The sequence below is a fragment of the Centropristis striata genome, chromosome 23, assembly GCF_030273125.1.
Source record: "Centropristis striata isolate RG_2023a ecotype Rhode Island chromosome 23, C.striata_1.0, whole genome shotgun sequence".
NCBI classification, from domain to species: domain Eukaryota; kingdom Metazoa; phylum Chordata; class Actinopteri; order Perciformes; family Serranidae; genus Centropristis; species Centropristis striata.
The window spans coordinates 13,564,976-13,589,318 of record NC_081539.1 but is presented as its reverse complement, the minus strand read 5'-3'; the positions used below and the strand labels follow the sequence as shown (position 1 = coordinate 13,589,318).

The 24,343-nt window shown below is 39.0% G+C and overlaps 2 protein-coding genes across 3 annotated transcripts in view; both read left to right on the top strand.

The window, feature by feature from the left end:
* Positions 1 to 9,172, top strand: part of smchd1 (structural maintenance of chromosomes flexible hinge domain containing 1) — a 37,847-nt gene extending 28,675 nt beyond the window's left edge. For both annotated transcript variants that reach the window (XM_059326799.1, XM_059326800.1), the window contains exons 36-47: positions 57 to 188; positions 686 to 835; positions 935 to 1,061; positions 2,012 to 2,131; positions 3,468 to 3,547; positions 4,811 to 4,933; positions 5,096 to 5,274; positions 7,561 to 7,670; positions 8,090 to 8,160; positions 8,229 to 8,403; positions 8,488 to 8,646; positions 8,857 to 9,172. In XM_059326799.1, the coding sequence (XP_059182782.1) occupies positions 57 to 188; positions 686 to 835; positions 935 to 1,061; positions 2,012 to 2,131; positions 3,468 to 3,547; positions 4,811 to 4,933; positions 5,096 to 5,274; positions 7,561 to 7,670; positions 8,090 to 8,160; positions 8,229 to 8,403; positions 8,488 to 8,646; positions 8,857 to 8,939 (1,509 nt within the window). In that variant the 3' untranslated portion in view covers positions 8,940 to 9,172. The remainder of the gene's footprint in view (positions 1 to 56; positions 189 to 685; positions 836 to 934; positions 1,062 to 2,011; positions 2,132 to 3,467; positions 3,548 to 4,810; positions 4,934 to 5,095; positions 5,275 to 7,560; positions 7,671 to 8,089; positions 8,161 to 8,228; positions 8,404 to 8,487; positions 8,647 to 8,856) is intronic.
* A 53-nt stretch (positions 9,173 to 9,225) lies between these two features.
* On the top strand, positions 9,226 to 23,572 carry emilin2b (elastin microfibril interfacer 2b). Its single transcript, XM_059326801.1, has 9 exons — positions 9,226 to 9,744; positions 9,894 to 10,019; positions 11,981 to 12,162; positions 12,275 to 13,885; positions 20,431 to 20,640; positions 21,487 to 21,540; positions 21,630 to 21,680; positions 21,763 to 21,879; positions 22,652 to 23,572. Exons 1-9 carry the CDS (start codon positions 9,626 to 9,628, stop codon positions 22,981 to 22,983), a joined length of 2,802 nt encoding a protein of 933 aa, XP_059182784.1. The 5' UTR covers positions 9,226 to 9,625; the 3' UTR covers positions 22,984 to 23,572.
* The last annotated feature ends 771 nt before the right edge of the window (positions 23,573 to 24,343 follow it).

Sequence of the window (24,343 nt, the reverse complement as noted above, 5' to 3'; positions counted from 1 at the left end):
ACTCCTGACTCACTGAGAGGAAAGACTTAACCTCAGCACTGTTTCTTGTCTCACAGATCCTTATAACTGTGGTGGCCAATCAGCCTGTCAAACTGGGACCCGTCTCTAAGCCACAGACCCCAGTAGTTTTCTACAGTGTGGCCGTTGCCGACCGAACCTTGGTGGAAAACATGACCCTGATGATTATGGTGAGCTCATGTCCTCAGGAGGCATTAATGTTTACTTATTGCAAAAGAGAAGAAGCAGCATTTTAAAGCTACAATTCTACAATGTCATTTAGCAGACGCTTTTATCCAAAGCCACGTACAATTGAGATTTAATACAACACAAGTAAAGATGAAGTCAAGAAACAACAAAAGAGTAAGTGGGTTAAGTTTGAGTCCATTAGGACACAAGTGCTTTTAGGTCGTAGTCATCTGTGTAGATCAAGTGTGAAGGTGTTCAGTAAAGAGTTGGATCTTCAGTCTCTTCTTAAAGATTGAGAAGGACTCAGCAGATCGGATGGAGTTTTGAAATTCATTCCACCACCGGGGCACTACAGAGGAGAAGAGACGTTTGAGACGACCTGCCAGTAGAGAGTTGCAGAAGTCTAGGCACAATATCACAAGGGCCTGTACCAGGAGCTGTAGTTTGGGTGTTAATCAGCTGATATACTGCCTGATTTAGTTTATTTTACTGCCTCCAGGACTTGTATGGAAATCCAACGGGGCAGGACCTGAACGGGAATGTGATGATTTCTATAAAGAGTGGAGACGGCAAGAAAACTTTCCCTCTGTTCGAAGACAAAACCAACTGCTTTAAAATTAATTTGGCAGAAGGAAAAGCCCATATCCCTGTGAGTAACCATTTTTCATATAACACACTACAACCTTTATTTTGAAAGGGTTCCACGATGCACAGCATATATGATAATTGTGTGATTTATTCTGCACAGAGACTGGCTATCATGCAGAACAGCCCCGGGGAGAATGGGGGTACATACGTCCTCGTCTTCAACCCTAAAGTACCGATGCTTCCCACACCCTTGCCTCCTTTTGAGCTCCCTTTCCAATTCTTCAATGGTACGATACGAGAAAAAACAAACATGGTGCATGAATATGAGATCTGACTTAAATTTCACAAAGTAATCATGTGCCGCCTAATTCTTTTTTTTATTTCTAATTGGCAAAATGTCATGTTTTCTCACTCACACAGCGGTATCCAACCATGCAAAGTTTGTTTAGTCAGATTTTGGGATATTATATGTCTCTTAAATTTCTGTTAGTACCACAATACAATGGAGTTGAACTGATTTTGGTTTGTTATTGTTTGTTTGTTTTGATTTGTTGTTTGTTTAAAAAAGAATGCATTTAGAGTGCTTTTATGCATTTTCATAGTAATTGTTTTGTATTTACTTATTTTTGAAGTAGCTTATTTTCCAGTAAGTTTGGTATTAGAATTTAATCAGGTTTTAAGCTGTATGTAAAAAAATATATATTATATATGTATACATTTTTTGTATTTACAAAAAAAGGCATTTTAAGTAATTTTTTGGCACTACATATTCTTGTTGGCATATATTCAGAAACCTTTAAACGAGCCATCAGGACTTCTGTTAGGTTGTGATGTCACAACGAGGGCTCATACCTCTGGTCAATTTGTTGTTGTCCGACCAAATTCTCATTCTCAGACAATCGCTGATGTTAATTTCTTAATTCTAAAAAAACACCAGGTGCTCTTCTGAAAACAGCCAGCAGGGAGTGTCAGAGTGCTTTCCAGCTGCAATTACAGAGACTCAACTTGTCTGGTTGCATAAAGTATAAATGTTGGCATATGGATAACCAAAACAAATGGTGTCAGTTTTTATGTGGAGTTTGGTATAAAAAAAAAGTAGTGACAAGAGGACAAATTGCAGCGAGATCTTTAGGCTGTCTCGTCTCCAGAAAGACACAATGCTGTTTATAAATGTTATTTTCAATGCTTTAATACCCAGAAACTTAACGAAACTCAACTGTTTTTTTTTCTGTCATAGATGCAGAGAACCAGCGGAAAATTTCTCAGCTGTCTGTGAAGAAAGATGAGCTCACTGCCACTCTCGACAAATATGAAGAATTTTTTTCGGATTCTCGCGAACTCCTCCAATTGTTGACCTGTAAGATTTTATCCTTCACTTTTTCTCTTCAAAGAACCTAATATGCAGTGCGCTACCAGACAAATGTTAACATTTGAATTCTTATTTTAGCAAGGGTGCCAACAAATAAGTGAGATTCAATAATGATACAAGAACATGACAAGCAACCCTATAAGATACTAGATACTATAAGATATAATTTAAGGCATTTAAATGTAAATCCATCTGATTTATGAAATAAGATTTGTGTGAATATATTGAACTAAAACATCAAATGTGTTTGAAATAAAATAAAACGCAATGAAAAACAAATGTTGTTTCAAAAGTGAGACATACAGTATCACTTGCAAACAATATCTATTTGTTTACATTAAGGATGGGAATAATTAATCGATGATTGATTAATGGTCGTTGAAAATTTGGTCGATCACATGGAATTTTTAATCAGTGTATTTTTTAATTTAGATTTTATCTATGACTGTGTATCAGTACTCTGAACTGAAACACGGCCGATCGTTCAGTTCTGCGGCCGTACGTCAATAAACCAATGAGCTGAGAATTAAGTTTGATAAAGCTACAGTTTGCAAACTGAAAGTTGCAATAACAATTATAAAACACACAGAAATACAAGAGTATTAATTTGAGCAAAATTAGCTAGCTTACTGTATGAAATCTTGCTTGCATGAATTACTAGCTTTAATTTTATCCAAAACTTATTTAAACACAAAACACATTTATATATGCAAGATTACTGTGAAAACTAACCTCATGCTTCTTCAGGGGCTAAAACATAAAACACTGAACTCCTTGATGTTATCTTTACAGTATCATCTCACATGAGTTAGTTTTATGATCGACAGGATCAAGTCTCTTTTCGTCCTTTCAAAATAAAAACATCCGTAATCAAACAGGGTTTTGCATAGTACTGTATATCTTTTATTTTGCGCATGTATGCATGCAGCGATCAATCGATTAACTGATCGTTAACGTTATAGATAATCGAGTTGGCAGGTTTCTTCCAAAGCTCATCCCTAGTTTACCTCTGCCTTTTTCTCACTGTTGGTTTTCCAGTGCAGCACAGCTACAGTAGCTTGGTAAATGAAAGTGATATGGGGCACTGAATTTAATGAATCTACTGATACTGATGACAAATGAGACGAGATGTGATTTCATTTAAAAGTTTGATATAAATGAGGAACTGACCAAAGAATGAATTAACAGGACTGACGATTGATACCTGGACGCATTTCAGTCCCGAGAAAGTATTGAGGCTCTACTTGTGTTTGTGCTTTATAAGTTGTGTCTGCCTGTATGTGTTTGAAATGATCTTCAATTGCAAATACTTCTTCCGTTATAGCTCAAAGCCTCGATGCAAATAACAAAGAGGCCGAACTCAGACAGGAGCTGAAGAGGAGGAACGTGACAGTAGCACAGACTGTACGTGTAAAATGTTATTTCTATTCACACTTAACCAGTAGTCGAAATAGTATTCAGATCCTTTTACTGAAGTAAATGCACTAATACCACACTACAGAATTACTCCACTAAGAGGTAAAAGTCCTGCATTCAAAACTTACTTCAGCAAAAGTACAAAATATCAGAAAATGTACTTTAAGTATCAAACGTTGAAGTGCTCGTTATGCAGAATGGACCCATTCAGATTGTTTAATATATTCTGAATATAGTATGAGATTATTTTTGTCGGAGAGCCTTTCCTGATTTTACCTGAACTTTACCTTCCCTTGAACTGTCTTTTATTTGCACAGAACTATGTTATTTTCTAACATTATTTATAGAGCACTTTTCAAAACGCATGTTACAAAGTGCTTTACAAAGACAAGTTAAAAACACATAAAACAACTGATGAAAAATAAAAAGTATTATAATATTATTATTATTATTATTATTATTATTATTATATTATTTGTATTAATGCATTTATGGAAGCATCATTTTAATTTTGTGAAGATGGGGCTCATTTTAACTACTTAATATACTGTTATGAGGTTAAAAAAAACATTTTAAGTTAAATTTTGACCTGAAAAGTAAACGGCTAAACGTAGTGGAGTAAAAATATATGCCTCAAAATGTAGTGAAGTAGAAGTATAAAGTTACATAAAATGGAATACTCAAGTGCCTCAAATTGTACTTAAGTATAGTAATTGAGTAAATGTACTCAGTCACTCAGTCATTTCCTTTTTTAATTCTATGTTTTTAAATTGAGTTTTTATTACTATTTTATTGTTTTAGTATTATTTTATTGTTTTCATTGTTTATTTATTACTATATATTTGTGTATGATTTTATTGTATTTTAATAACTGTACAGCACATTGGTGAACTGAGGTTACTTTTAAATGTGCTCTATAAATGAACTTTGACTTGACTTGACACGACATACAGTCATCAAAAAATTATTAGACTACCCTTTTTCTTGAATCTCTTCTTTTTCAAAATTGTAATGCCTGGTACAACTTAAGGTACATTTGCTTGGACAAATATGATAAGAGTTTAATTTTTGAGCTGATATCTAGTTATTTTCCATGGTTTTCTTGATAATGATTTTGGTTATTATCAAGAAAACCATGGAAAATGGCTCGATATGAGCTCATAAGGAAGTCTCTTTTCATCCTTAGGGGATTTTTTCCATGACTGTACATATTTTCAGGGGATGACATTTGCATATTTTTGTCCTTTGTAGATCCCAGAGATTGACAAACTCATCGGAGAGAGAAAAACTGAAATGGACAGGATCCTGAATGCACCCGGAAGAAAGTTCTCCATACCTGATCCCTTCAAGGGGCAGCCAGATGTTTTGGGAATGGTAAAATCTGCTTGTGTAGCATCTTAAAAATCCAAAATTGTGTAATTTCAGAAAATGGTGCATGCAGAGGGATCCAGACTGGAGAAAGTTTTCTCACAGGTTATTTCCCAGAGCTGTGTTTTTGTTGTTTTTTGTCTTTCAACCTTTACCTTTTGAATGCAGGTTGGCCACCTGGCCTATGTGCAGGACGATGCTGCTGCGTGGGTCATCTCCTGGTGTATCAGGGGTGACATGAATTGTGTCGTCGCCGCCACAACCGAAGCAGCAATGAAGATCTATGCCGACACCCAAGGCACGCAGCAGGTCATGGCCCTTGACCAGGTTCATGTGTTCCCACAAAGGTACTCCTTCTGTGTCCAAGATTGAAAAAAAAAAAAAGCTCAAGGTCTTTGAAACCAAAAGATTTAGTTGGATTATTTTTGAAGTCAGTATTACCTGCAGTAGATGATGGTCCGCGTGTTCTCAGTTTGGAGATCCAGACAGGAAACAGACTGCAGACGGGGTCTGTCACAAAACATATTTTAACCACCTAAACAAAGGCCTATCCTAAAAAGGACTTTTTCTCAACTGTAGAACTCCCATGTTCCTGCACATAAACGGCTCATTTCAGCTGTTTTGGTCCGAATCAAACAGAACCCGGTCCTACTCATGGCAGCAGCAGCTCTCTGGTCTGCAGGCATGGGTTCACAGTTTACACAGCGGCACCACCAGGTAGCTTGGGCTCTTTCTTGGGCTTCATCTTGGGGTCTAGAAACAGAAGTTTCCCCTCTCTCTCTCTCTCTCTCTCTCTCTCTCTCTCTCTCTCTCTCTCTCTCTCTCTCTCTCTCACTCTCTCTCTCTCTCTCTCTCTCTCTCTCTCTCTCTCTCTCTCTCTCTCTCTCTCTCTCTCTCCTGTCTGTCTTGTCTCTTACAAAACGTAGTGACTGGTTTTAGACCAAAACAGCCAATCAGCGACACTTATGCGTAGGAACATGGAAGTTCTACGGTTGAGAAAAAGTAAAATGAAACAACTGTGAATAGCAACAAAAATCGGTGGACATATCGTAAATATATCCTAAATATATCCTACTGTGGGTAAGTACAAAAAATCCAAACTAGCTGTATATATTTGTTCTCACCAGGCCGAACACCTTGTTCATACATGCACCATTTTTCATTTCAGTTTTTTTATTATTGGCGCCTGAGTTTCCCTCCTGATAGGATTCCTGTTTCTTTGATTATAGTCTTTAATTGTTAAGCCTTCTCCTACCCAGAGTCTTCCTACAACAGTAATTTAAAGATCTTGTGGCACCTCTTTGTTGCAGGCTGTTAAACAGCTAAAACAGAAGGACACCTTCAGGAAAGTCAAGCCAATTTTATCCATATAGGCTTCTATCTCTTTTCCCTCAAGGGGCTTTAAATAACTGTACAACATACAACATGGTCTGTCTTTGGACCCTCCAGTCCTGCTCTCATTCATCATATTAAAGGAAATTATGATGCAAATAAATGCAAGCAGTGAAATGCAGGCAATTAAATAAAAAGGAAAGTTGATTTTATGATACAAGACTTCATAATGATCAGATAATAGTGGACATAATTATTATCGTATATAAAAGGAGAGAAGTTGAGGCTGATTGTGTGTTGATGAGAGTTACTTAGAGGACCGTACCAGTGGAGCTTTTTAAACACTTTGCATCACAGTTAACCATTTAGTGAACCTACAGTAGTGTTGTGTGGGGATGCAGTTTACAAAACAACAAATTATTATTTTCACTGTTGACATTCAGATTATTTCTTACAGTAATCCGTTAAATTAGACCTTTAAAATGTCAGAAAATTGTTCCAAAAGCCAGAGGTGGCCTCTTCAGATGTCTTGTTTAAATGAATAAGAAGAATAAAAGTAAGAAATCATCACATGTGAAATGCTGGAACAGAACAAAGCGCTGCAAAAAGCAAAATCTTGTTTAATTCCTAGTCAAAATATTGTATTACACTTCTATTACACATCTTATTTTAAGACATCTGAAGAAGCTAATCACACTTGTTCCAGTGGCAATTTTTCTTATTACAAGTAAAAACACTTTAGAAAAAAAAATGTTTTTGAAGTGTTTTTTTATTTATTTGAGTTTGGCATTTTTATGCAGTATTATTTAATCTAATTAGTAATTATAATACAGCATATCTCCACACATCATTTTAGCACATTGCAGCTGGAGCTGATGGCACTGTGTGTGTATGGAAGACATGACAAAAATCACCCAAAATTACAACCAGCAATGTCCTCAGCCAATAACTGCTAGCGGGTATCTTTGTTACCACCCAACCCTACTGATGAATAAAAAAATAACCAGAAAATGTTCTAATAGTGCAGTATTGAGTCGGTTTTCAAGCCAAACTTAAAATGTGAAGAGGATTTCTGCTTTTCTCTGTTTTATATGGTAGTAAACTGAATATATTTGAGTTTAAGAGTTTTGATCAAACAAAAGATGACGTGAAGTCATCGCTTTAGGAACCTGTGACGGGCATTTTATTGTTTATTATGATATTATTGCTAAGGGGTCCAATCTTCCAAAATAAAACCCTGGTATGGTCCTTTTTAAAACCGATCACCTCTGCAGTCTGTCTAAGATTTGAGTTGCTTACAGGACGTTGCCGCACATCAGAAATGGCTGCAGGCTCTTTGATCCCCCTGGGAACCCGGTCTTCGCCACAGAGCTCCTGATTTACCCAAATGAACGGGAGATGTGTATCAAAGGTGAGCTGCCTCAGATGGATTTCCCCTGCTCAGTGTTACTTATATGACGGGTCCGGGGGTTTCTGTGGTTTTCTGGAGGCTTCCCAGGTCTCTTTGTGTTTGCAGTTGTTGGGGGTATTTCCTTTGTGCTGCTGCTGCTCCTGTTGGCTAAATGTTTCCACCTGGGATCCGACCTCACAGGGGTGGAGGGGTTTGCCTCGTCACTGGAGCAGAAATTGGGCCTCTTTCGCCATAATAAAATGACTTTTCTGTACTTTCTTTTATTTATTCAGATCTATGGTGTTGATTGCTTGTTTACATTAAAATATAAACGTATCAAGAGCCACCTCATCTCCTTGAGAAAGCCTTTCATTAGTATAAGCAGTGAATGTTTAGATTTCAACAGCTCTGATGGTTTCCTGCTTGTGTTTCCTTTGCAGTGTTTAAAAACCTCCTCAGAGAAACTATTCTGATTGATGATCTGGAGTCTGGAACCAAGTACAGAGCGGCGGTGAGTGCCATGCCTTAGAACTGGCTGCTAATTATTATTCCACTGGTTAAATGTGCTGCTGCTTACAGGTGGTGGCGATGAAGATGCCATGTCCCACCATCCTGACCAGGCAGGGGGAGCGGATCACTGCCCAGGCCAAGTTTGGAGGCTCGCAGAACAAAGCCCCGCCGATTCACACCTTTGATGGAAATATGTTCGGAGCCCCTCGCCCGCAACAGTACTACACTCTCAAGCAACACTTAGGTGACGTCTCTCATAGGCACATTTTATTTTTTGTGGACCTGTTCAGTCACATTGTGCTTTAATTTATCTTATTTTGTTTGACAGATTTACTGACCAAGCACAAGGCAGCAATGGTGAACCGTGATAAGACCGCAAAGGAACGTGAGAATCATTTAAAAGGCATGAAATCACCTGAAATGCTGAAAAAGCAACAAGACATGGAGGAGAAAAAGAAACAGCTGATGGCGATTGAGGGACAACTTGGTATGTTTGTTGGCCTGGGAGTGAGGGCAGAGAATACATTTATGCAATATTTTACAACCCTGATTCCAAAGATGTTGGGACACATTAGAGCATTAGATATCTGCAATTATCCTGTTTTTATCTGTTTTTTCACAGCCTCACAATTTTTTTTTTCTCGAGTTGAGGTGGTAAGTATTGTTGATTTCTAATTGGTCTTTATTCTACTCCTAGTGGCGTCTCCGGGAAGACCACCAAAACGTTCCCTTGGGGGGGCTGGTGAGCAATCCGGTACAACACCAAAGAGAGCAAGGTAGAGCTCAACATCAGGGGTGCACAGGTCCAGCCTGATACTTTGACCACAGACCTCTTTATTATCATTATTTTATGGTACAATTATGTTTAATTAAATTTTATCTGTACATGTATCTTTTTTTCTACGTTTTAAAACCCTTGCAATGATCAAAACCAAAAATGACAAATGAATGTGCATGGCATAATTTATCTAAAAAAGTCTTTGTATTAAAAAAAACAAACCTGTTTTAAGATCTCTCCTTTCCCGTGTGGTTATTTCTACTGTGTAACAGCTTCAGTGGACAGACAATACAACATAAAAATAAAATAGTTTGAAAGGCTCTGGGAAGACATGCGTGCGCATTTTTACGCACGAGATAATTACGGTGCCTGTTCGCAACAAAGACAATCATTATCTAAATTTAGGACTCCGGAAATTATGTAGGCCTATGACATTGTGTTTTTGGATGCTGAGAGAGTTGTATGCGGGCTTTGGTGTGTATGTGTGTGTGGGTGTTCTGAGAAACGGAAAAAGGCATCTGTCAGTGTTGGAGGGGGTCCCGAAACGTCACATCCAAGGACGCTGGAGTGAGCTTGTTTCAGTCTGCGCACCACAGAGAGGAAACAACCCGCGGTGCCTTCACTGATCTCTGGACCACAGACCTTCACTACTGAAAACTAGCACACTGGAGGATAAAAGCATTTAACCATGAAGTGCAGACTGTTTCACTTTTTATTAACTCTGCCTCTCATCGGTGGAACACCTTTCCAACATAGCATGTTCCAGGGCAGCGCATATTCTGCCCCCGAAACGCGACAGAGAAACAAGTGAGTGTTTATATCACGTTTGCATGTTAATGAAGATCTCGTTGATTTGACTCATGTGTCATTTATCTTTATTAAAGTAATCCGTGCATTGAATACGCGCCGCGGCTTTCCACACCTGGCGTGATTAACCGGTGATTATTATCCTGCAGGAACTGGTGCGCCTACGTTGTGCACAAGAACGTGAGCTGTGCCGTCGTGGGAGGCACGGAGAGTTTCGTGCAGCCGGAGGTTTTGCCGTGTCCCCCGGAGCTGCCAAACTGTGCGCAACAAGTGATGTAAGTTCCCAGAAGTCCCGTACACATGAGGGTGGAGGGCGGATAATCTCTCCTTTTGTTACTGTTATTTAAATATTGGGGCCAATGCTGTTTCTGTTATCATACAGTGTGGATTGATGCACTGACAAAAAACTTAATGAGATGTTAATAAGCATATCTTGGGCTTGGGCAGATGTGTGTCTGAGATAATGAGTTTAGGACAGATGTTCCTCTTATGTTCCCCTGTGCACGTTCTTTACAGCTGTTGTAGTATGTAATGTGTGTGGATTCTTTATATAAAATAAGATAAAGAAATTGTATAAAATATGTTTGTAGAGGGGAAAAATAATCCATATAGAAGTATGTATATATATATATATATATATATATATATATATTACACAGTCACCCATAAATATGGAATAATTTTGTGAATTGTGGTTTCATTTTTATTGTGATATGTTTGGAAGAGATTGATTAATGAAGTTCTGAGTAGATATACTGTCAAGAATAAATCCCAATAGACTGTCATTTAATGGAAAGAGGTTAAAAAATATTTTATTCCAATTTTATATATAGATCAACATATATCATACATCATATATAGTGTATATAGATATAAGTATAAAAACACTTAAAGTGCAAAAAAATAAAAGCATATAAGTGCATATATGTATAACACCCAAAATAATAGTAGTTGAAATTGTCTCCACCTTTACCAGCTGCAACATTAGTAATGCTTAGATATTAGTGCATTAATAATCCAGTAATATAATGTATACACTCGTAGCCATTTTACATCATACATTTATTTTTAGATCTTGGCATTAAATACTTTGTAGAAACCATGTAGATATTTTACTTTACACGTGGAAGTCGTGCATTCCAAAAGTATAAAAAGTGAAAGTACTCATGATGCAAAAATGGCTACAAATGTACAGGTGCATCTCAATACATTAGAATATGATGGAAAAGTCCATTTCCAGTTCAAGTCAAATAGCCCCAACCAAGTATTGAGTGCATATAGATGGACATACTATTCAGAGGCCAACATTTCCACATAAAACATACTTTTAAAATATGAAAGGTTTCATTCTGTGGATCTATATAATGTGTTATTTCCACTTTTTGAATTTAATTACTGACATAAATAAACTTTTCCATGATATTCTAATTAGTATACACTATATTACTGGATCATAATTATTAATGCACTAATGTATAAGCATTACTAATGTTGCATCTGGTAAAGATGGAACCAATTTCAGCTACTTTATTTACTTTTCTGTGGCTTAATCTATGAAAATATATATAATCATTTATTAGTTTATTCAAATTTTGCATTAATAATCTGGAATGGCGAATTTACTAAATATGACAAGATAATATTGTGGAGTAAAAAGTATCCAAAAGCATCCAAAATGTAGTGGACTGTAAGTCTAAAGAAGCAAAAAATGGAAAAGTAAAGAACAAGTACCTCAAAATTTTACTTACAATACTTAGTTACAGTGCACTTATTTGCTTTGACTTTGGTGTTTCTGTCTTAAAATAAATTACTCTCAACAGGGACACATAAATGAGATTTATTCTTTGAAAAATCAAAAATATAATAGAGACATCTGTGTTGAATCTTCAAGAATGAAAACATGGGCTGACAATACTCGACTCAGACTTTGTTTTGCTTCAGTCCTCATTGAGCAACAAACACAGTTGCAGTTAATCATCGAGTGTCAGGATCATGAGCGCCTACAGTGTCTTCATGAATGGAAGTGGTCGAAAGTATTTCATTAATTAAACAAATATGGCTGGTGTTTATGTAGTCTTCATTGTCAACAAACACATTTTATTGTGCTGTGATTCCAAGTTCATGTAAAGTCTTTCAATGAGCATCTAATGAGCTGAATTATTATCTCTGTTATACTATAAAACATTACACTGTACAGCATCTGTGAGTTTCAGAATCATGTGTTAAATGCTTCCAGATATCGGACACACTTTCGGCCCACGTATAAGATCGCATACAAGACTGTAACGGAGCTGGCGTGGAAGTGCTGTCCCGGGTATCAGGGCTACGACTGCATGGAGGTGAAAGACATTAAGCTGCTCCAAGTAGAGCGTTTGCCTCAAGCTCCCTCTCGCACTGCACATATCCCAGTCCCACAAGGTAAAAGATGTGATTATAACAAAGGAAACCTAGCTTGAATACATTTTAAACAAAAATAAAACCATTCATATCACTGTTTCCCATCTTTCTCTCTTGTAATTTCTCGCCACAGCTCCTGAACAGCGGGCCGACAGCTGGAGGAACCACCCTTGGGGAGGGGAGGGGCAGTTTGGAGGACAGGCAGGTCACAGGTCACATGAGGGTCAAGGAGGATCCCAGAGTGCACAACACCTGGAGGAGGAGGTGCAGCGGCTATCCCAGATGGTCCTCGACATGCAGGCAAGAATGACAGACATGTCCTCCGATCTGAGACTGGACTTCCAAGAGGACGCCAGTAAAATGCTGGTTACACTGCTGAATAACTACAAACAGCCTGCCAGTGCCAGAGGCGCCGAGACCGAAACCATCCAGGTTCAGGACTTCTCCTTTGGGCACGAGACGACGCAGATGGACGAGGTCATGAACAAGATCAGCGAGGTCAGAGACGATCTTGAGTCCAAGAGCAATACCCTGGACGACCTGCTGGGTCGTGTCAACCATCACGACGGACAGATTCATCTGTTAATGGAGGCAGCCCAGAACCAGCTGTCCACGCCCCCTCCTGCTTCTCCCCCAACCAGTCACACAGACCTGCGTGCCTACCTGGACGAGAGGATCCGCGCTCTGAGAGAGGAGCTCATGGAGGGCATGGACATCAAGATGGCAGACATGAAGAACGCGTGCGATTATAAAATCATGTCCGTTCAGGAGCAGTGTGAGGGACAAGAAGTCAACTACCTCAGTCTGGCAGAGCTCATGGACTCAAAGGAAACTGACCTCCGCAAAGAGATCCAGGATCTTAAGACCAGGCTGGTTGATCCGGTCCATTTGAACTCATCTGAGAAGAGTGTAGCGGCGCAGTGCTGCTCTGTGGAGGAGAAGCTGAAGAAAGCACAGGAAGAGGCGGTGAAAGAGCTGAAGGAGACTCTGGAGGACAAGCTGGCCTCCATGGAAGACAGACTCACCACCCTACTGGTAGATACAAGCACCAACTCCCCATCTGGTGGTCTTTTGAATGCTGTAGAAAACATTACACAAGACTTCCAGAGCTGCAGAAGTGCTGTAGATGCTATGGAGGCTGTTCTAAAAGATCAGGGAATCGGCCTAGGAGCTGTAGAGGGAAAACTCCTCAACTACAGCACCAACATTGAGAACATTCATGACGAGCTGAGCTCTCTTAAAGGCCGTGTGGGGAAGTTGGAGGACTCGCTATCAGATGTAGTCCACAAGCAGTCTCAGGTGTCTCTGATTCTCAACTCCACCTGGGATCAAGTTAAAACAGGGGCTGAGCAGGAGGCCAGGGAGCTTCTGGAGCTGCACAGGAATCAGCATCAGGAGCTGAGGAACCGGCTGGACGAGCTGGGCCGGGAGGTGAAAGCCGAGTCCGACCGCTGCAGGGACCAAACTGAAGGCGTTGGGAAGGAGATTGCGCACATGGACAGCCGTGTTGTTAGCGTGGAGGGTTTATGTGCCAAGCTGGATCCCATCTCCGGAAGCCTGCAGAGGATCAAAGAGGGTCTGAATAAACACGTCACAGGCTTGTGGACTTGTGTCAACTATCTAAATGGCACGGTTCAAGCTCATGCCAGAGACATCGGAGGACTGAAGGGAACTTATCAGAACATCCAGAACCACATCTCGAATGTGGACAGAGACCTTCAGGTGCTGACAAACGGGAAGACAGGTAAGCTGCTACGCAAGCAACACTTACATTCCTCTTGAATAAATTCTTCTGCTGACAGATAAAAGTTGAATCCTGCAGTAATAAAACACACTCAAGGGTTTTGCGTTAAAGCCTGACTTGTTGTGGTATGACCATTCGCTTATTTTTATTACAGCATAACAGACATTACTGACTCAGTTAAGCGACTATTATCAGCTTGTGCTACTGTATTTTCAATTATCCTGTAAATGTGGCTTACTGTAAATGCTGTGTCTTGGTTAGTCATCTATTCAAATGTTGAAGGTTTAGCGTTTTTTTAATGGTTTAGAACATTATGATGGAAATATATGGTGTCCATTCCTATGCTTACACATGTCTCATAAGTTGTTGCTAAAGGTTTTTCGGTAAATACCATTTGTTGCACAGATTTGGTTCTAAAGTTGACCACTTTTAATCACTCGAGAAATGATAAAAAAAATGGTCATAAAATCCCTCCAAAATACCAAATTGAAACACCAGGACTGCGGGGAATATCATCGAAAAATCAGTGCTAGAATTGCATTTTCGCGCCATTGCATGGCGAGCACTTCTCTTCTGGAAATTTCTCATAAACCTCCCTTATGAATGCCCAAAGGTCTGTAGTTTGTGGCTGTGAAGTTTCATGAGGCTGTGGTTATCATAGAGGTCACAACAGGTCATTTTATACAGCAAGGTCAAGTTTAAAAAATGCTATGGGACTAACAACATCACATGCAAATCTCAACTTTATACTCATGCCCAATTTATGAAATTCCAAGACTGTTCAGTATGCAGAAATATTCAAAAAACAATAAGGTAAACATGTTGCAAAAGAATGCATGATATCCTCAAAACTACATGGGGTAATGATAAAGTGGGCATGTCTATAAAGGGGAGACTGGTGGGAACCCATTTTAATCCAACATCTCTACGTCAGAGGTCAAGGGACCCATTTAAAAATAGCCATAACTTTGGATTGACATGGTTTGTACCAGGACTCTGCTGTCCAAGAGTAGCTGAAGAGGTTAAACACAAGTTTAAATCAGGCTAAATCTGATTTAACTAGTAGAAGCTCGAAATCACTCAAATAGCTGTAATATTACCCAACCTTTTAGGTCATTGCTTGGACTCGAGTCCACTTGTTCAGCCCATTTATTGGACAGCCTGCGATACTGGAGTGTGTCTCCGTGTTTGAGTGAGAGGAAGTTGGATTTTCATCTAACCATGTTCTCAGTTAAAGCAGGCATGGTTGATTAAAGACACATGGTCGGTTTTAATAGACCCCACTTGTGTTGAGCAATGCCTTGGCATGAAGAAATATTGCTTGTTTGGCTTTTTTGTGCATCCAAGTGTGCATTTATGTGTGTCCATGAACTCTATACGTGTATGTATAGGCTTTCTTTGGGTGTAAAATGTGAGATCTTGTAATTTAATAACCTATGGATCTTTAGCTGTTTGTTTATCATTAATGCTGGATATTGTAAGACTTAGTTTTGTTGCTGTAAGCATATATGAGGGTACAGATTTTCATATCGGTGCATATGTTGCATATTTCTCGTATGAGCCTGTCCACTAATGGTGCCTATGAGACCGAGCTGGACGTCTCGGACTCTCACAGTTGTAAATGTGAACTAGAAGCACGCCCAAAATGTTTACGAGCCAAATCTCTTCCTCTGGGACCTGCTAGTTTTTAGTCGCTCGTTTATGGGGCAGGTGATGCAGCACGTGATCCAGTGCAGAATCTCACAGGGACATGAGCTGGAAAAAAATGGTTCTTGTTCTGTTGCAGTCCGGCCAAAAGGTTCGCATCAAACTCTGTTTTGCTTCTGATTCATCTCTGCAGCTCTGAGATGCCAGTTTTCTCATTTTTGCCAATCTGTTGCCACTCCACCCTGCGGTCATAATATGGCGTTTAATTTATCATTCTGTCATCGGAAGGTTTTGCAAGTGGGAGCACGATTATTCATGATTTCCACTCATGCTGAGAGATATTACAGAGGCCACTTTGGCCACCGGTTGTGCAAAAACTTTGGCTCCTTGTTTGTCTCTTCCCTGCCAGCTGCCTCATCCTATTGTCCCCCCCTTCTCCTTCTCCTGCTTATCTGAAGAGAGTGGAAAATGCTGCTTGGATGAGTCCATTACGGGAACATCTCCACACAGCTTATCACAGGGCGCACTCATGGCCATCTTTATACCAGAGCCAAGAGCTTCAGTGTGTTTAGATTAGCTGCTACTGGATCAACATTTCTACCCAGTGCTTTATTTAACTCTCATTTCTTCAAGTCCATCTGCACTTTTCTCATATTTTTCTTTAAGACTTGCATGGCTGACTTCCTTTTCTGTTGAAATAAACATTGTGAGCACTAAAAGCTGCAGAGGGGTCCCAGGGGCCTTTCGTCAGTGTGTTTACCATGATGTCATACGGGTTGTTAACCTTAAATGAAAGGGACCAAGACACGAACAATATTTCATCCTCTAAAAATTATGTTTCAGTGCTAATCATGACGTTTTTCCCTTTTATTTATTATGACTTCTTGACACAGCGTGACAGAAATACATCAGTCTCTGAGGTTTTGCTTTAAACATATTTCTTTATTCGTCTAGCAAAAGCACAAAACGGCTACAGCTGCTAATAGTTCTGAAAAACTGAGCTGTTACTTCTATAATTAATGATTTAACATAAAAAGAGCATCAAAGCAGATTCTTGATCTTCAAATAGTTTTAAACAAAAACCTTTCATAGTTTTATTAATGATTAATAAACCATTTAAAACTGATTTACGGATCAGTTATAATCCATTAACCCTACGAGACCTGCCTGAGTGCTGGTGCATGCAGTATAAATGTTATTTTTGCAGTCTTAAGTGGTGTATTTGAATATTTCTGCATAAATTGGGTAGGTCTATAAAGTTTAGACTCCTGTGGATTCAACGAATATTCCTGTGTGATGATGTTAGTACCCACAGTGGCCATTTCAATGTAGTGAAAGGTTTTTTTGGAACTTGACCTCACTGTATAAAATGACCTGTAGTGACCTCTAGGATAATCACAGCCTCATGAAACTTTACAACCACAAACTAGAGACCACTAGCATTAACCCTTAATAGGGCACTCATTGAAATACTTGCAAATTCCAAATTTCAACCCTAGAGAATATTGGAGGATATTACATACAGCCAGAATGTGTAAAAAACGGACCCGGGGGAGGGGGGTAATATTTTGAGAAAAAAGTTTACGAGATTAAAGTGTGAGAAAAAAAGTTGTTGTTTTTTTTCACTTTTTTTCTCGTAAATCTGCAACTTTTTTCACACAGATTTGCCACTTTAATCTAGTAAATCTGCAACTTTTTTCTCTAAATATTACAAATTCATGTGGTTCTAGGGTTAAGAAGGTGAATGGTGATTTATGAGAAATTTCCAGAAGAGAAGTGCTTGCCATGCAATGCCTGAAAAATTCAGTTCTAGCATGACTTCTTGGTGTTTTAATTTAATTCTTTTTAATTTTTATGAAATTTTATGACCATTTTATCAATTCTCGAGTGGTTAAAAGTGGTCAACTTTAGCAAAACAGAAGTGCTCGCCATCTAATCGCAGGAAAATGCATTTTTGGCCTAACCAAACCTAATGTTTGTTTTATATTTCTGGCTAAACTTGATACACAGTGCTGAGCTGCATCTTAGTTAATCTTCAGGTTCCCAGCTTTTCAATGATCTGCACCACTTCTATGTGGCATTGACAGTTTATCTGTTATGTCCCCTGAAACATCCCCTAAAAAAGACAGGAATGCATCTGATAACAGCACAACTTAACATAAAGTTCTCTTATGTTTATGCTATTATTATAGAATTTTATCGATAATAGATTAGGGTAAACAACACAGGGTTGCCACTGTGTCCATACCAAGAGCCAAGCCCTACAAAGTGCCATTTCCTCAGTTTGTTAGTGCCCATATGTAAAGTGTAAACGTTTCCTTTTACTTGCATTAAAGCCCATCCCTCTCATTGTGTTTGGTCTCACTTACAGCATCGTACAGCTCTATAATGGTCGCTGAGATGTGAGATAAGAAAGCTGCTTTCCTGCTTCTGACAATGCTAAGGTTGAGCTCTGTGAGATAAGCTGACTTGTACGGTGACGCGCTCTGGTCACTCAAACATGATAACCCCTCTGAAACAAAAACAAGACGAGACCCGACAGAAAGCCCTCAAGAACAACAAAGCCTGCAGCGTTTTATAACCCACTGACCAAGTGGCTGCTGCTTTATCTACCGCAGGAAACGTAGCAATCCTCTGAGCTCCGAGGCTCTATTTATTTATTCCGGAATCAAAGCCATAAGAGCGCAGAGTGTGTTTTTGGTTGACTCATAAAGTCAACATGCACAAAATTGCCGTGCAGTCATAATTATGTGGTATGTAATGTGGAAAGTGGGCATTCTTGTGAGACAAGGGGCTGTTTTATTCTGGAGCTGTTTGGGGGGTTAAGTGACTTACAACAAAGAGCAGGTTTCCCATGCTGCTTTGCTGGAAGGATGCAAATTTGTGGTCGACAGCTGCATTTGTTTACAGCTCACCTCTTTCATCATACATCCTGTGTTTGGCTCTTTTATCCTCGTGGTCTGAAATCAGTTTTGAATCCGTCCCATCAAAGGGTGCTCGCATACCTCCTTTTAAACGAGGAGCGACAGGAGTAACAGACGCAGAGTGCTGGAGCACATGTATGCAGACTCGCCCCCCGGTGCTGTTTTATAGCTGCACACCGGTCCCTTTCCACATGTTGCGTTTAACAGGCAGACTTTCCTGGCTTCTCTTTCAAATGACCCTTCTCCCCGGGGTGAGGGGACAAGCTGTCTAGTGATTGAACATGTGGCCGTGTCTTGGTATGCTGCTGGTATGCCTTTTATGTGCTGCTTTCCCTTTTTGCAGAGCAGCAGAGTTGGGGCTTGTTCTCGTTTTTTAGACCCGACTTTTTGTGCCCCGAGCCAGGAGGGTTGATTTGTTGATAAACTGCAGGGTTCGTCTCAGCTGTGGCTCTCAGGAATGCACATGAGCTGATCGCCATATGATGGGAGATGAGGCAGAGGTCTGTCATTTTCTCTGTTTATTTCCATAATAACAGGCTCAGGTTAATGAGAGTCAACGGTAGCCCCAACATAAACACACAACTTCTTAAAAAGTGAGAATTAAAGTGAAGAAGTGGAAATACAACATTGAACATAATAACAGGTTATTCCAATGAGGTTTGTCAATATTTGTTGGTGGGAACAAGTAGCTTGAATCATGTTATTGCTCCAGATTGGGAAATTACACTGTGGAGCTGCTTCATATTAAATTCAGGAGCACCTGTTTTTGAAATTAAATAAGAGAAGCCTTCCATTAAGCAGAGACACTACAGGCAAATACATGGTTTCATGCTCTGGTCAATTTTGAGGTTTTGGGCTGTTTTTCTCCCATAACATGTAATCTTTCAGGATAGTGGAAAGAAAACATCCAAAACAAACATTTAGGTGTATATTTTACTACAATTCTCCTAAAAGTTAGCGTTCAATTGCAGCATGTATTACCACATACGTAGTCTAAACCTTAGAAAGCCCCCACTCTCCTGCAAAAATATTATGTGTTTCACATGTTCTATTATGTTGTAGCAATGAATTAGAGTCAATATTTTGTCTTCAAATAGTCATTTCCATTAAGAATATATGAAATCCTTAAAGGCTGTTTTCTCAAAATGAGATTTTTTTCTGCTCAGAGCCATGAATCTCAACTTCAACTCCACTTACAGACACCAAACTCACCAGTTTTATTCCCAACGATATTCTGAAGGTTTTTTTTTTTTTTAAAGAGGGTTTGTCTCTACATCATTTATACCCTGATTTATAGAACATTTTGTTCCTAAAAACATGACAAAAAATGTTTTTTCTTGTCAGTATCTAAATTTAACTTTTAATCTTAATTATCAACAAAACAATTTAATAACTTTGGAATTTGCTTTATCCAATGTTCAGATTTATGTCCTGGAAATATATGCAAATGAGTGCATATTTAATGGTTTATACCTCATTTGCATACCTAAATCTTACATCCTTAATCATGATGCATATCAATATTTCACAATATTGCAATATAGTGTAAAATGGCAGGAATACGTTTAGGGTAACAGTTTACCTATTATTTATTTCTGTTATGAGGTATGATCACAACACTTTTTAACAGCTTTACAGCTTTAACTTGTCATAACAAGAAAAACACATGTAACTAATTACATTTATGGTCACACATCAGTAAGTCATTCCAGTCAGTCGACATGGACCAGATTTATTACTGAAAAACAACAACATCTAATTACATTATATTATATTGCTGTGAGGTGAGAAACCCAAAGGTCAATTCATACCTTCATATCTCAGTCAGACAGCTTAAAAAGAAAACTCATATCTCATCTCCTTATCTAGTTTTTGACTGAGTTTATGGCCTGCAAACATCTGGCCCTGCATCTGTGTCTCTGACCTGCAGCCTCGGCCCCATCGCTCACTCCGTATCTGTCTCCGTATCTTCAGGTGTTCAGGTCTCTGTGGAGGACGCGGGACTTCCCCAGGGTCCCAGTAAGACCCTCACAGGGGCGGTGGGTCCCCTGGACGCCTCCCTCCCACAGCCGCCTGTGATGGAGACCGGACAGGCGGGACCCCCCGGCAAGATGAGCTCGTCCAAGCTGCCCAAGGGGACGGACGGCAGCATGATAACTGTTCAGGGTGTTGCTGGAGCTCCAGGTGAGACACATGCAGCCTGACACACACAGCCCTCAAAACTGTAAATAAAAGCTATTTATTAAACTATTTCACCAACTATCTCAATGTAAACAATCTGCAAATGTATGAAGATAACTACAGTGGTGGAATGTCACTAAGTACGTTTACAGGTGCATCTCAATAAATTAGAATATCATAGAAAGTTTATTTATGTCAGTAATTACATTCAAAAAGTGGAAATAACACATTATATAGATCCATTACACACAGAATTACATTTCATGTCTTAATTTATTTAATTAATTAATTAATTATGATGATTATGGCTTACATTGAATGAAGACCTAAAATTCAGTGTCTCAAAAAAAAGTTTTGAATATTACAGAAGACCAATTTAAAAAAGTGTGTTTAATATGGAAATGTTGGCCTCTGAAAAGCATGTCCATCTATATGCACTCAATACTTGGTTGGAGCTATTTGACTTGAACTTGACTTTTCCATGATATTCTAATGTATTGAGATGCACCTGTACTTAAATACAACTTTACTGTACAGGTGCATCTCAATACATTACAATATCAATGCTGATACTTTTGTACTTTTACTTCAGTAAGTTTTGAATGCAGGACTTTTACTTGTAGTACTTTTACCTAAATAAAGGATCTGAATACTTCTTCCACCACTGCATAACTATTATCTATTTTTTAAGCTGCTATAAATGTTGTTTGCCTTTTCCTGCTTGTATTTATGTCTTTTGGGGGGTTTTTCCTACATGCATGGAGAAAAGCCATCCACAGTTTAATTGTACTTGCGTATAATGTAAATAAAGATTTTGTTGATTCTTATTTCTTCTCTTTTATTTCACAGCCTCCCCAGTTAAATCCACTGACACACTAAAGCCCAGCACGCCACTTATCTCAGGTAAATACTCTTTTTTTAAACTGTATTTTGTTCTGCAACAAATCTGAGCCTCTCAAGAGCCATTAAAACAATCTTTCTTCTGATCACAGATGTGAACATTCCCCCCAGACTGTCACCACAGAAACCTGCCCCAGCTTCAGGTCAGAATCTATCCTACCGCAGCTTCCTGTTTCTGTTCATGTCATGCTTGTTAGTGTTTGATGTTTCCTCTCCTGTGTTCAGGTGAGAAGGTGTCGTTCTCCGCTGGTCTCACTCTGCAGCCGTTCCAGGGAGAGATCGGGATCATCCGCTTCAACAGGGTGCTGGTCAATGATGGAGGACACTACGACGCTCATACAGGTGACGGTCGCTGCATCTCACCGGCAAAATCATATATTTAACTCCACAGTTTGATCACCGATGATTATTCTGTCAGCTAATTGAAATAATATATATTAATAGGCAATATATGCATGAAAAAAAGAACCAGAAACCAAATTTTACATCCTTCTTTTGTTTCACCAAGAGGACAAAAAAACACTCAATTTTTAATTGAACCAGAGAAAATAAAGCTTGGCATATTTGCTTTATAAACTGCTTAACTATTTATTTAGTCTATCCTGTCGGGCTCTACCACATACTCGTTTTTATGTCTTACTTATTATTATTAAAAAAGTCAATATAAAATGTTGAGAATAAAGTTGAAAAACAACATTGAGAGAATATGTACAGTCATGGAAAAAAGACCACCCTTGTTTTCTTCAGTTTATTGTTCATTTTAATGCATGGTACAACTAAAGGTACATTTGTTTGGAAAAATGTAGTGAAACAGAAATAGCTCATAATAGTTTAATTTAAGTGCTGATATCTAGCCATTTTCCATGGTTTTCTTGATAATAACCAACATCATTATCAAGAAAACCATGGAAAATGTCTAGATATTAGCTCTTAAATCTTTAGTTGTAACAGGCATTAAAATGAACAAGAAGTTAAAGAAAAAGGGTGGTCTAATCATTTTTTTCAATTACTATATATAATAAGTAGGATTGATCCTCTGGACTGCTTGACATTTATGGGAATCTTTCAAACAGTTGACGTGATGACCATAAAAATAAATTGTTTGTGTCCTCAGGTATCTTCACAGCTCCCACAGACGGCCGCTACCTGGTGACCGCCGTGCTCACACCTCAGCGAGGTGAGAAGGTCGAGGCTGTTCTGTCCGTGTCCAACCGCAGCATCCAGAGGCTGGACTCGTCCGGCTTCCTGTCCGGAGCAGCGGCACCGCTGGCACACGGTCGGTGTAACTGCAGCAGCTCGGCCTCACTGAGTCTGGTTCTGTCGCTGGCCAGAGGAGACCGAGCCGGGCTGGTCATGACGGCCGGGAAACTCGCCATCTCGGCGTCTCCTGAGATCCTTTCGTCTTTCAGCGCCGTGCTGCTTTACCCGAGCCCTTCGAAACGGTAGCCCCGCTCTTTCTAAAGACTCCTTATATCAGCCAAAAGTGGAGTGTTGTGTATAATTTGGGACACGTTACGGCTAACGGTGATATTACACTATCGGAGGAGGGAAGGACAATAATTGGAAAAGCTAGTCTCCACACAATGAGATTATTTCTATCGTTAGTTTTAATATATATAATGCCTTTACATTGCATTATTTTATGATTTTTATTGTGAGGTTTTGTTTATGATCTTACACAAATACATATTTGCAAACATTCCTACACTGCAGTAATCTGAGTTTCTTCCTTAATATTTAAAAAGTGTTTTGCACCGACACCGCTGATAACTGCTGATGGTAGAGATAAAAAATGTAATTCCAGTTAATCCAATTTGTTTATTATTTACTTAAGTACATTTACTCAAGTGCTGTACTTAAGTACATTTTTAAGGTATTTCCATTTATGTAACTTCTACTTCATTACATTTTGGGGCAAATATTGCACTTTTTACTTCACTACATTTAGCTGCCAGCTTTAGTTACTTTTCAGGTCAAGATTTAACATGAAAAACATGATACATTTGAAGGTATTAGACTTTTTAAAAAAAATTAAACTTCATAAGACTATCTTAAGTAGTTAAAAAAAAAAAAAAGTGTTTGTTTGTTTATTTTCTCAGAAACAACTTCAGTTCATACCAGTTCTCATTACCGCATATATCTCTTATTGGTGCTAAAACTGTCAATAATGTGAAAAACTAGAAAATTTCTAAAGAAATTTTGATTGTGTGCTTGCCTCTGGACCGTCATTCTCGTGGCTCAAATCAACAGTCAAACTGGGACTCTGTCCTGAGTTCACAGACACCTCATACAAGTCTGTAGGACAAACGGTTCACAAGTTAGTAAAAGGGGGCGTGGTCACTCAAAGGGGGCGTGGCTTGAATCAGCAGTTAAAAAGGGACTCTGTCCTGAGTTCACAGACACCTCATACAAGTATCTAGGAGAAACGGTTCATTAGTTATGAAAGGGGGCGTGGCTAATCAAAAAGGGCGGGGTTATCAACCACCAGTTAAACAGGGACTTCATGCCGAGTAATCTGACACCTTATACAAGTTTCTAGGACAAACGGTTCATTAGTTATGAAAGGGGGCGTGGCTAATCAAAAAGGGCGGGAATTTATGAAATATTGTTATGTGTAAGTGGTCAGTGATGAACCATCATCATGCATAACAAGTTTGAGGCAGATTGGACAATGTATGGTCAAGTTATAAGGTCTCATGTTTTATGAAGAAAGCCATGTCTGTTTACTTAGAGTAAACTGACAGTTATCAGTTAGAATGTCTGTGTTGGAGGAGGGAGGGGGGAGGGGGGAGGCTTTGGTAGCTAA